The sequence below is a fragment of the Plectropomus leopardus genome, chromosome 6, assembly GCF_008729295.1.
Source record: "Plectropomus leopardus isolate mb chromosome 6, YSFRI_Pleo_2.0, whole genome shotgun sequence".
NCBI lineage: Eukaryota > Metazoa > Chordata > Actinopteri > Perciformes > Serranidae > Plectropomus > Plectropomus leopardus.
The window spans coordinates 35606826-35619192 of NC_056468.1; the positions used below are offsets into that span (position 1 = coordinate 35606826).

General features: G+C 39.7%; 1 protein-coding gene across 1 annotated transcript; it reads right to left on the minus strand.

The window, feature by feature from the left end:
• Positions 1-7500: 7500 nt before the first annotated feature.
• Positions 7501-12110, minus strand: LOC121944655 (probable peptidyl-tRNA hydrolase). The gene is given in 6 exon segments (XM_042488519.1): positions 7501-7929; positions 7931-8065; positions 8711-8756; positions 9056-9155; positions 9853-10069; positions 11916-12110. Coding segments are annotated over 6 exon segments (822 nt in total). The 3' UTR covers positions 7501-7800.
• Between the last annotated feature and the right edge of the window lie 257 nt (positions 12111-12367).

Genomic DNA, 12367 nt, shown 5'->3' on the forward strand with positions numbered 1-12367 from the left:
AGACAGAAGGAATTTCTTCATGTTGGGTTTCAGTTGTGAGTTTGTGGTCTGTATTTGAAGCTTCACACCCTCATGAGAACGAAGTCCGTGTTTAAATTAAAACTGTGTCAGTATTGGTTTCAAAAATTTACATTTTGAGTGATAATCTAGCATGTGAATTTTTTATTTTTTTTTGCTCTCCTCGTGAGTCGCTCAGCTCAAAGACAAATGTAAACAGTTAGACAAGGGGTTAAAAGATAAATTACCCAGCAGGCTTTGCTTTCAGGGCGACGGTGGACCCTTTCCTCTCCCTCTCATCAGACATGTCAGTGGCTTCCCTCTGCCCTGCTCTCTGTACGGTGAGTTAACATTTCCGTTGCTGGGAACATCTTTGCACGTTGGATGCTCATTTGCCTCTTAAAGGGCCCCGCTGCTGCCTTTTCATGGCCCTGTAAGAATAATTTAGTGCGGGAGGCCCGAGATCACTGGAGATTATGGCTATGAAAGGGGAAAAGGACGCGTTATTAATGCTTGCTCATCGGAAAGAGACGAGTGAGAAAAAGGATCCCAACGGGCCGGGATTCACTGTAACACTCGGCTCTGCCATGGGAAACCACCGCGGCTTCAGTCTGCTCTGAAAAAAAAAGACAAAAACCACCAGAAGCCCCATGAAAAAGAAACTGAAGTGATACTGAGAGACACCGCAGGTCCTACTGTAACGTTACAGTCACACACCAGGAGATAAAAAAACATTAACCCGTTCAGAACCAAATTATGTTCCAAACACACAAAAATATTGCAAAAAGATATTGTAATAATAATCATTTATGTAGCACTTTTCATACATGAAGCAAAAAAGAAAATAGCGATAAAAGTGTGCAAATACGTGTATTTTTGAAGTCGTTTGGACTGTTAGTCGTCCAGAATCTGATGATCGTAGTGCATGATTTGGAGTGTGAAGGTTGGTACACACTAGAGGATAAAAGGACCAGTTTTGGGCCAGATTCGCCCCTTTTGACAATCGGGGGGGGCCTTCCCGATTCAGGGCTGGTCGGAACTATCGACTATCTGCCCAAAAAATCGTTAAGTGCGAGTGGTTATCGAAATAATGTTAATGTTACCAGCTGTGCCGGAGCCTCTGCATCTTCTCAGCCATGACTTCTTCTATGCGTTTTTCATGTTTTGGTTTTTTGCTGCAGAACAAGACACACAGAAGTGCAGCGAGCTGACGACGGTGATCCTCCTCCGTATTTGTTTTTCTTCTGAAGTCACGTTTAACGCGAGATTCGATGAGATCCTGAGTTTGTGGGATCGACACTGAAAAATCTTAACTACAAACGGTGGGTGTGTGGTCTCACGATCCGGCTGAATCGTTTAGCGTGTGCGTTCTGACGATCATAACATTAAAAAATCGTTTAAAACTGTCATTATAAGTCTGTACCAGCCTTAACATGACAAGGCGGGTTTCCATTAATCCTCAAATTGCAAATATAAAATACGACTAAGGTAAACGTCAAAATCAATCTTGCAATTTATGGAGCATGTTGCTCATTGTCTTTTTTCACATGTTGTGAAAGAAACTGCACCAATTTGCTCTGGGTCCAAAGGTTTAAATACTTGTGAAAGGTGTGTGAAAGCAGCACAAATAAATAATGGTTCTCCAGGTTTTAATCACAGACCTCACATGAGGCTTCTAACCAGCGGACGAGGGAAGCAGGAGAGCTGAAATAGGCGACCAACACATTTCTGGGTTTTAGGACTCATTCTTGTTGTTCACTTTCATTACTTATTGGAAATACAAACTTTGTTTGAATGTGTGAAATGCAGTGGCCTGTTTGAATTCACACTCCACCAGTGATGCAAAATAACAACATAAGACACCTTTAAAACAATCAAATCCATAAAATCTATTAACGTAAGATCAGCAAAGCAACAAAACTCCCATGCAGAGAGGAAGCAAGAGCAGCAGCCTGAACACCAAACGCCTCTCTGTCATCTGCTGCTGCAACAGGAGCTTTTAAGCAGCTCCTCTCCGCACCAGCTGCACCTCGCCGAGCAATGCACCTCATTAGACAACGCAGCACACCTGGCAGAGCTGCAGGAGGGAGCAGAGACAACAGCCCTAAAGGCAGCTTCCCTTTAACCCTCAAAATTGTGCAAAATGAAAATACGAATATAGAAATACACCTCATTGAAACATGTCAGTTTAAAAGAAAATAACTCCCTTACATCACAAATAAGTTTTTACGCTTGCATTAGGTGGCATTTCAGGCTATTCAAAAACTCCATATTTCACAAAAAAATGCATATAGGTTCAAAATATCTGTTATTGGTCTCATTAACAACTAATAATCGGTATTGTCCCTGAAAAAACAATATTGGTCGACCCCTAATCGATAAAACATAATGTTGAGGAGACTGTGTTTCCACTGACTGATGTCATGTGACTTCTCCTCTGGTGATAACATCCCAGTAACCATGGCGATGGATGTTCAAACATCAGCAGCTTTATTTCTATTGCAGCCACCGCACTAGCCGTCATTATTTACAATCAAAGGCCACGTAGGCGTGTTATGGAGCCGTGATGGAAAGACGAGCCCCTTATACGTGAGAGCGACCACGTATGAGGGATTTCTGGGAGATGTAGTCCATGATTTCACAGAGGAATTGTGGATTCAAGACTTCAGATGATCCGCTCAACTTTCTCAACATCATTAAACATCCTCAGAATTCTGCAGTTGAAACGTTGCGTCTCAGTCACCATTTAAACTTCCAGGAACGTTATGTGAAATGCTAAACATCCTTAAAACGTTCTTTGAACATTAGATTAAAGTGTTTCTTTAAAACATTATCGCAACTTGTAGGTAACATTAGCCAATGCTGTGGGAACGTCCCCTGTTAGTTGGGATAGCATCATGTGATGTATAAAAGCGAAAAAAAAGTGTTTCCATTGCATTTCATTGAAATATGACTTTTTAAAATCACCTTAAATACCACTTCGTGAGAGTATTAAGACGTTTTTGTGAAACATGTTTTGCCCTGAGTGTCGACACCTCTGGCACCACGTTGGGACAACATGCCTCTGCAGCAGGTTGGTGCTGCAACAGGTTACCAAGGTAACGGGGCCGGTAGTTGTGGTCAGGCACCGGCCTCAGGGGGCCACAGATTTATGCAACCAAATAAAAAACAAAAAGTGACATAAATGACAGTTCTGCCATGATTATGTGAACACAGAAAAACTACAGTTAATATTCTGTTGGTAAGAAAAGAATTAGTCATTTTCAGAGGAGACTAAATTAACCTTTTTGGACAAGAAAACCTACAACTACCAGAATGCATCGGGCCAATAAACAATCCTGCTGGTGAGTGACATAACGCGACCTCGTTCGTTCGACACAATGGCGGCTGGACAGATCTCGAACTACATTTAAACAGAAAGCCAAAATGTTTCTGAAAAGATTTGAGAAATAGTGCAGTGACAGAATCTTGATGTACATGTTATAAGCACTGCCGAGTTTTACCGTTTGATAGATTTTGTTGTTCTAGAGACAGAGCAGGGGGGTAAATAGTAATACATTTTAATAAATATTTAAATAGATGTTATATCTTTAAAAGAAAACTAAAGACGTATCTTTTCAATTTAACCTTTAACTAGCTCTGCCTTAGCTGCTTTGCGTTCTGCTCTGCACTTGCGTACTGCTGCACATCTTTAAGATGTTGCATTTTCCTTAATTTTATGCATCCCAATTTAATCTTATTTTTACTAGCATTATCATGGGGGTTTTATCCATTTGAAGATGTATTCTATTCTGATCTTATTTTATTTTTACATGCAGGTTTTATTATGTCTTTTTGTCTTCTGTGTCTTTTTACATGAAGCACTTGGTGCATGTGATTTCTTTATTGTAAACCAGCATTTCTTGCATGAAATATGCATGCAAATAAAGTTTATTATTATTATTATTATTATTATTATGAAATCTCTTGATCAGCTGTAAACTTTTTGTCTCTGTGGTGGTGGCTGGGTTGGCAAACAACACGAAAATGCAGAAGTAAAGCCTGTAGTTGAAGCAACAGCCTGAAAAACCAGTGAAACTCTGCTAGATGAAGCGTTTAGCATCATTTGGGTCATTGGCAAACTTTTGTCATTAGTTACGTGTGAGATTAGACATAAACAAAAGGTAGATAAATATCCTTGATGCATGTGTTTTTGAAGTCCTGACAAAGACCAGTGTTGGTCGAAACATGTTTTTTTTGCTAAATCTAGGGCTAAATCTTTTTTTCATGATTTAGCCCTATAATAAAGGCGTTTTCACATTTTTGGAGTGTCTGGATTTCCCTCTCGTTTCATGCTGTTGTGTCCCGTTTTCCACAAGCACCTGATACAATTTTGTGACATTTGATTGCAGTCCACAGAGAAACCAGTCATCTCTGTTCGATTTCGATATCCAGGCGCTGGTTAGATGGAGGGAAGTTAACCACAGTTCTTTTACACGTACTACACACATTGACTAGATTAGATCAACTTCATTAATCCCGAAGGAAACTGAAGGGCCAAACAGCTCGAAGTGAAACAACTAACACGAGCACCTGCAGATAAAGTCAGACTGAAGCGTTTTCATGACAGAATAGCTCAACTTCAGATCGCATTATCTGGGTGGGTTCGTCCAGTTTTTGAGAAATTTGATTTAGTCTGATTTCAGTCAGACTCACGTTTGCATGTTTTTTGAAAGTCCAGTTTTAGTCGGACTGACACAATAATTTGACTCTTTCTGACATCATGTAAACGCACTGACTGCTGTGTGTTTCTGCAGAGTTAGCGCATGTGTGGGAAGACCCCCCACCGGGCCACTGTTGGCCTCGCTGCGTCAGCCGTGGAGCACTGGGGGAAGGTTTCGGGGGTTCCATTCCTGAATAAATTTGGGGTCTCTCCTCTAAAGACCCAGGTGTCCGGCCCTAGTGCTGACCTCTGACCCCTGCAGAAGAAAAGTTATTGAAGCTGCTGGCGAAGCCTCCTAAAGCTGACCAGCGAGGAGGGGCTGGGAAAGTGGCCCGATGGAGGCGAAGGGTGGCTCAACGGGGTCACAGCAGAGAAAGACGAGGGCTTTTCGGAGGGTGAGGGGTGTTCAGTGTCTGTGTGTGTGTGTGTGTGGAGTGAAGAAGTTTCCTTTGAGCCCCCTCCTCCTCCTCATGTCCACAAGTGTGTCCCCGCAGCTATTGTGACTCTGAGCTACAGCAGGACAGAAGGCCTCAAACAAACCGGCCCTAAACAATGTTTGGCCCCTTTTGTTTCTCGCCTGCCTTTCTTCTTCAGCCCTCCATCGCAATCTACTGGCCTCCTTTGTATTGATTTCCCTCATTCAGCAGCTCGTCGGCCTCTTTCCGCTGTTTTATATGCTCTTTTCTGGCTTTTTTTGTCCGCCCCCTCCCCCCGCCGAACCCCCTCCCTCCCGCGGCATTCTCCGCAGTGTGAGAACGCACTGCGCCTCTTGACTGGATGCAACTCATTAAAGACGCCTAATTGATGAAGAGCGTAATTAGTGTGACAATCGGAAAGGGGAAATCAATATGTTTTTAGCCAAAAGAGCCACATCGGGCAGGACAAGATGGAAGAGAGCAGGATGTGAGGAGAACCGTATGTTGTGGTGACGGCGGCATGAGGAGGCTCGCTGTCACTTTGACGTACAAAAGAGGAGAAATCGAGCCTCAAGAAAAGACTTTCTTTTTTTTTTTCAGTTCTTGACTCTCGACTTGTTACAAAAGCATCGCTCGGGAGTCCATTTACTCAAAATGCCAACACACAGATACACAAATGAGACCAGACGCTGTTGTTTTGGTCATTTTCTTTTATGTCGGCACCAAATCATCATCATTTATTCACATGCCAAAGAAATAGTGATGCAGAATAAAATACAACCACAATACGAGAAAAGAAACATGTGAACGGGACACCTCAATTAAGCCACCTCAAGCTTTTGGGAGGGAGCCGTAACAACTAAAATATAGCATCAAAAACAAACAAAAAAAGAAAGAAAAACACTACAGTCAAACAAGACAAAAGATCCCAGATCTCATTCCTATCCAAAATAAAGCACACGGTTTCAGACACGGGTTAGCCTGCTGAGTACAGATGATAGACTGCATTCCTGCTGCCAGTGAACACACCGCTGCAGTACACAAGTGTCTGCCTCTCTTGTGTGTGTGTGTGTGTGTGTGTGTTTTGTTGGTGTGTCTGTGTGATGTCACGGACAGGCTGGAGAACAGGTAAACACAGCAGCAGGAACAGAGGTCTGTGAAAGCGTTACAGTGTTTTCTCCTCATTACACATCTCTGACTGATTCAGTCTTTCTTTTTAATTCAGTGTAGACTAACTTGGAAAACATTTTTATGAGTTGCTGCTTAGGAGGAGATGGGCGGTAATTAGTGTTGGCGCGTCATTGAATCTCCCCAGTTAAGAAGCTAAAATCAGCTCTTTCAGCTGGGTGTTGTGTTCCCATCAATACCAAACAGAACCAGAGGTGACAAAAACCCGTGTCTGCTGCAGAGTAATTTGACCAATTGTATATATCCCATTGCATCAAAAAGCCAGCACACACTCTTCAACATGCCAAACAGCGTTGGAGAAACACTGATTTGAGATGTATTAACTGGTTCAGTGTATTAACTGGTTTTAATTAACCAGTCTGTTTTTTATTGGAGAGAAAGAGACTATGTGGCTAATTCAGCTCCCAGTAAAAACTTCCTGAACAATAAAAACTGAAGGAATTTTAACTGGGAGCAATTTGAGCTGGTTGCGATCTGCTACAAATGTAGAAATGCATGCATACCTCTATATTTTAACCGTACTTATTTTATTTTCAATTTTAAGTTTTATAGATAACTGATCATTTATCGTAAATCATTTTGTATTTGGAAAAAAAACCCTCCACAAGGCTGCACAGGCAGCTTGATTTGTTCTTTTAATCAAAATAAATGTATCTACATTTTAAATCTGCCTCCTCAAGTGCTTCAAAATACATGCAGTGACATACAACCATGGGATTAATGTATCAGAAAATCACAAACCTTATCAAAACTGTCATATATTGTGATGTTTAATATCCTTAATCTTTTGAAACCTGAGAAAAAAAGGCATTAAGCAACTTTAAAAGAAATGAACCAAAAAATAGCATGAAATTGGCAAAAAAAAACACAAGAAAATTTCCTGAAAATAAGCGACAAAAAAGTAAATAAAAATATAAAACATCAAGAAATGACCAGAAAAAACTCAAATAAATAGTGAAGAAATATATATTTTATATATTATAGAGTTAATTTTTTCTGTCTCAAGTTATTTTTCTTGTCACCTTTTACTTTTTGTTTTTTTGCAATTTGCAGGACACTTCTTGCCAAGTTGCTCATCGCATTTTTTTCTGCATCTTTTCAAAAGAAATCATAATCATTTGCCTGAAGGTCTTAAATGCTTGTGAAAGGCATCTGGATGCAGCACAAGAATATTTATACAGATTTCAGAGGGTTAATAGATTCTAGGCTCCACACCAAAAAACACATCACTTGTTCTGCGTTTGGACGAATGTTGCACCACATTTTACTGAAATCTGATCACAGGTTTTTCAGGTGTCAGTGTCATTCATGATGAGCTCCTCAGTCGAAGTAACAAACACAGAATCAGCTGCAGCTCTGCTTTTAGAGGAGTTTAACTCAGTGTTTCTTTTCAACTTTTCTGCCGTTTTTTGTGGAGTTATAATGGGAACGGAGTCATTCTGAGTCACTGTCATAGAGAATAAACAGTCTGAGTGAAGGTTTTTGGGTCTCTGAGTTTCAGGTCTGAGGAGGAGCAGAGCTGTCAGCAGGAGGAGCGGAGCGCTCCGCCTCCGTCTGCTGTGCTTGTCTGCCCCCTGCTGGTGACGAGGAGTCCTGTTGGGAGTCTTGCTGAGAGAGCTCGGAGAGAGAAGAGGTCCACACTCCGGACCAGAACAGAGTCCAGGACCTTCTTCTCCTCCGAGGTGAACCGGTCCAGGACGTAACCCACCACCTGGGCTCTGTCTGTCGGCCGGCCGATCCCGACCCGAAGTCTGCGCATCACCTGCAGGAGAGACAACGGGACATGAGACAGCTTACACACACACACACACACACACACACACACTCAGAGAGAGTCACGTGATCTACCGTCTCTCTGCTCGGCGTTCACACACATTAACACACATTTCCACGACTTTGAGGCCAACTTTAAGGACCATACATCCTCAGAAACAACCAGAAATACTCATCAGTTCTTTTTCATAACCAAATAACAGTTTTTAATATTATTATTTAAAAAAGAGAATGACTTCAGAACAAGATTAGAACTGTATTCATAGATGCATTTATATGATTATATATAATATGTTTTTAGCACTGGGGAGGGACTTATGTTTGATTTTACTTCTGATTTTTTAGGGAAACCTGCTGTGGGTTTGAAAGGCATGTTTTAAAAACTTTTGGCGATATATATATATATATTTTTTTTTTTTTTTGCAGATTTTAGAGAAAACATTTGGCCACTTTTTTCTAGCCATTTTTTTCCTTTAATTTTTGGGTTTGGATGGTACGCTTTCTTAAACAAACTTGTTTAAAAAAGTCTTTTTATTTCTTTTTATTGGGAGGCGTTTTCTTTCTTTTAATATATTCTTTTAATAAATTAAAAAAAAAAAAGTTGCAGGGTTGTTAGTCCTACTGTGTCACTTACGTCAGTGTGAAGACAGTCGAAACAGGAGCGGACTCCATTATGACCTCTGTGAACAACAAGAACGTCAGGTCAAACTTAATTTGACACTTTTTTCATAACATATTAAATTAAGTCTCCCACAGTTCCCTAATTTGAGGGATTGAGATATCACATTCATGAGAGTGAGAGGGACGCAAGGTCAGAGTGAACTTGCATTTGTCCACCAAAATCTAATCACCTCATCGTTGAGTCACAGAGGACAAATTTGCAGAAACTACCTTCAGGTCTTCTGGGAGATATTTAAAGGAATTCTCTCGAGGCCTTTTTCCAGATAACTTTAAACTGCTGTTTCAAGCCACAACCGACCTGGCACTTCCTCCGTGTTTGAGGGCGATTCTCCCGAACGGTTTGTCCAGGTCATCGTGGACCAGCAGGATGTCTTCAGGCTTGATGCCGTATTTACTTGCTACAGGAGGACACAAACTTTAGATTCAGATTCATTTCATTTATTGTCCCGAAAAAGGGACTCTCACTCTGCAGGGTTCTGACACACAGCAACACGACAGCAAACACGCAGCAGCGCAACCACGAGAAATAACATCATTTAATACAATGATACTAAAAATTAAATAAAAGAGAGACGATGCTTCTCCCTCTCTCATCCCTCAACTATTGTAAATATCAAAAAAATTACTGTGCGGGAATTACGCTTATTATTGATACATTTCATTCTTAGTTTCATACAATATACAGTTTTCCAAAACTTTTCCAGGCCTGGAAATGTCTATTTGCAAATTCCGTGATTTTTTTTCCTGACAGCGTAAAGCCTCTTATATTTATTGTTTGTTGTTTATTTCCAAAGACCACTTTGGAAATTAGTTTTTTTAGTTAAGCTTTTAAATGTGACCCTCTGCGATTTTATGTCATGACACTCCTTTGAGTTCTTGTGTTTTTAAATTTCTAAAAAAAAAAAAAAGAAAAAAAGAATTAATTAATAAAATAATAAAATAAATAAATAAATAAAAAAAAGAAAAAAAAATTACTAAAAATGAAAAGCTGAGTTTGTTCCTGCTCACCTCAGTTCATAAAGAAAAATTCATAAACACAAAAACTTCTCAAATATTGCCTCACAGTGTTGACGCGCAGAGAGGCGGTGACCTCACCTGCTTTGGCCGACACCCCGCAGACGTTCATCAGCAGCCTGGGACGGAGCAGCACCACATGCGCGTCCTGCACCTCTGACACGATGACCTCACCGGACACGTGCTTGTCGCCTCGCCAACGGTCAGCCACGCCGAGCCGGGCGGCGAGTGCACCAAGCACCGCCATGCCGACGCAGTGTCTGGAACCCTCCATCCCCGGGTTACCCAGCCCCACCACCTGACACACACACACACACACACACACACACACACACACACACACACACACACACACACACACACACACACACACACACGTGCACAAATAAATACACAATTTTGCAACATTAATAGTATTTTTCAAGATTGTTTTTATTTATTACATATTTAGCTCCCCCAATTTCACTGTTTTAATTTTGTTTTTCATTTTCTTTAATCTTTTCATTAACCACACTCTTTTAACGTGTTTTTTTTTTTTTTTTTTTTTTTTACATTTTTGCTTCTTTTAAATGCCTGTAAAGCAAAATGATGTTGCAATATAAACTAAGTGCCTTTACATTTTTCTTACTGTCAACAAAAGCCATGAAAATACAAAAAATAAATAAATAAATAAATGTATTCAGCTAACAAGTAGTGTGTGTGTGTGCATCCAAAGCCTCGTCTGTGCCACACAGCTAGCTGTTAAATGAAGTTTAATCACATGATTGAGCCACATTCAAATACACTAAAGGACAATGACACAAAGATTATTGCTTCAACGCTATTTCTTCAATCCTCCTTAAACCAGCTGAGGAGGCCGACATAAACACACAGATATATACGGCCGCAGCCTCGCACTGATGGTACTGATCCGCTGGCAGCTCTGTACACAGAAACACTGTTGACTGCATTGTGTTAGAGTCTATGGCTGCAGACACACTGCAAACATTGTGCTCTGCCTCTACACACACACACACACACACACACACACACACACACACACAGAGCACACACGAGCTTTTATTTATTTCAGCGGAGGTCAAATGTCAAAGTGCATTAAAATGAAAAATATTGATTAATAGAAAACACATATGCTGCATGATTATCCATCTGGTGCCGCAATGCAAATTAATTATTATTATTATTATTCCTTTTTTTATGGGTCACGTATAGCATATAGCTTATTAACATACTTTTAGTCTCTTTCTTGTAATTTAATTTTCTATACTTTAATTTCTTCTTTGTTTTATATAGCTTGTTCTGGAGCTGCATAGATTTTGTAGTTATATTGTTTGTATGTAACTTATGTTCCCCGTCTTGGCCAGGTCAGTGAAGAATTTTTTTTTTTCTGTTTAACTTCTTGATTTCTGATTGATTAGTGATTGAACTGCAATTAGTAACATGGTAAAAAATGTTTCACAAATTGAAAATAATTAAAAAAAAAAAAAAAAAAAAAAAACAACTACTAGGAAAAAATAATGTGTTACAAAAATATATGACAATTTTTAAAACACGTTTTTTTTTTCAAATTTCTTGCCATTTATTGGGGTCATTTATTCTTTCGTAGCTCATTGCCTCTCCTTCCCATGTTTTTTTTTTTTTAAAGAAATCAAGCCCATTTGGTTTTCAAAGAGTTAAATAAAGTTTTTCAAATAATTTCAATTGGTATTATTCACTTGTTTATTTTTTGGACTATATCAAACCCTTTTTTAGAAGAAATTAGGTAAAATGTCACTAAACTACACACCAAGGTAACCTTGCCTCTTACTAACCACACGGCTGAAGCAGTACGGATCAACATTTCACTCACATGCAGCACATAATGCAGCACTTAATTTGGATAAAACTCATCCCGAATTACTAAATGGTTTAGATGGATACAGAAAATGTATTCAAACATATATTATGGGGTGGACACGTTGTTATATCAGCTAAATCGCATTTATTGGCAGATTTTTATAAGGTGTTTGGTTAGATTTACCAGTCCTATCAGATTGATCGGCGATTATCGTTTGAGTAAACCAATGTTAGTCAAAGCTGAGCAGCTATTCGTGCAGCTACAGTGTAGTGGACACAATGTTCATGATGTTTGGTGAAACACTTACCAGCCTTCGTCGGCCCTGTGTGTGTATCTCTGCTTCAGAGCCCATCGCTGGTGTGAAAGGCCCACTCAGCAAAACTCTGTTTATGACTCTCGTCAAAAGACGTTGCATTGTGACAAAGTTCACCAGCTTCTTTAAAAAGAGCGACAGAAAACGACAAAATCTACTCAAAACGGTCACTTCTTATAATCGGCTCATAAATAATTACTGTCTGCACTGTAAATAAGTCAAATTTCAGACATTTTCACGACATTTTATCCTGATGACGCAACATTTTCTATAAGAATACCCTGTACGTTCACTGTGTCATTTGGCTGATTTCTCAATAAGGTTTGGCACACACATAAAAATATATATATTTTTAGCAGTAATTATGCGAATTAAACTTTAACTTATTACCAAGGTGATACAATAAAACTCCTCAGACTAAAGCCTTTCTCATCGAATTTATATTA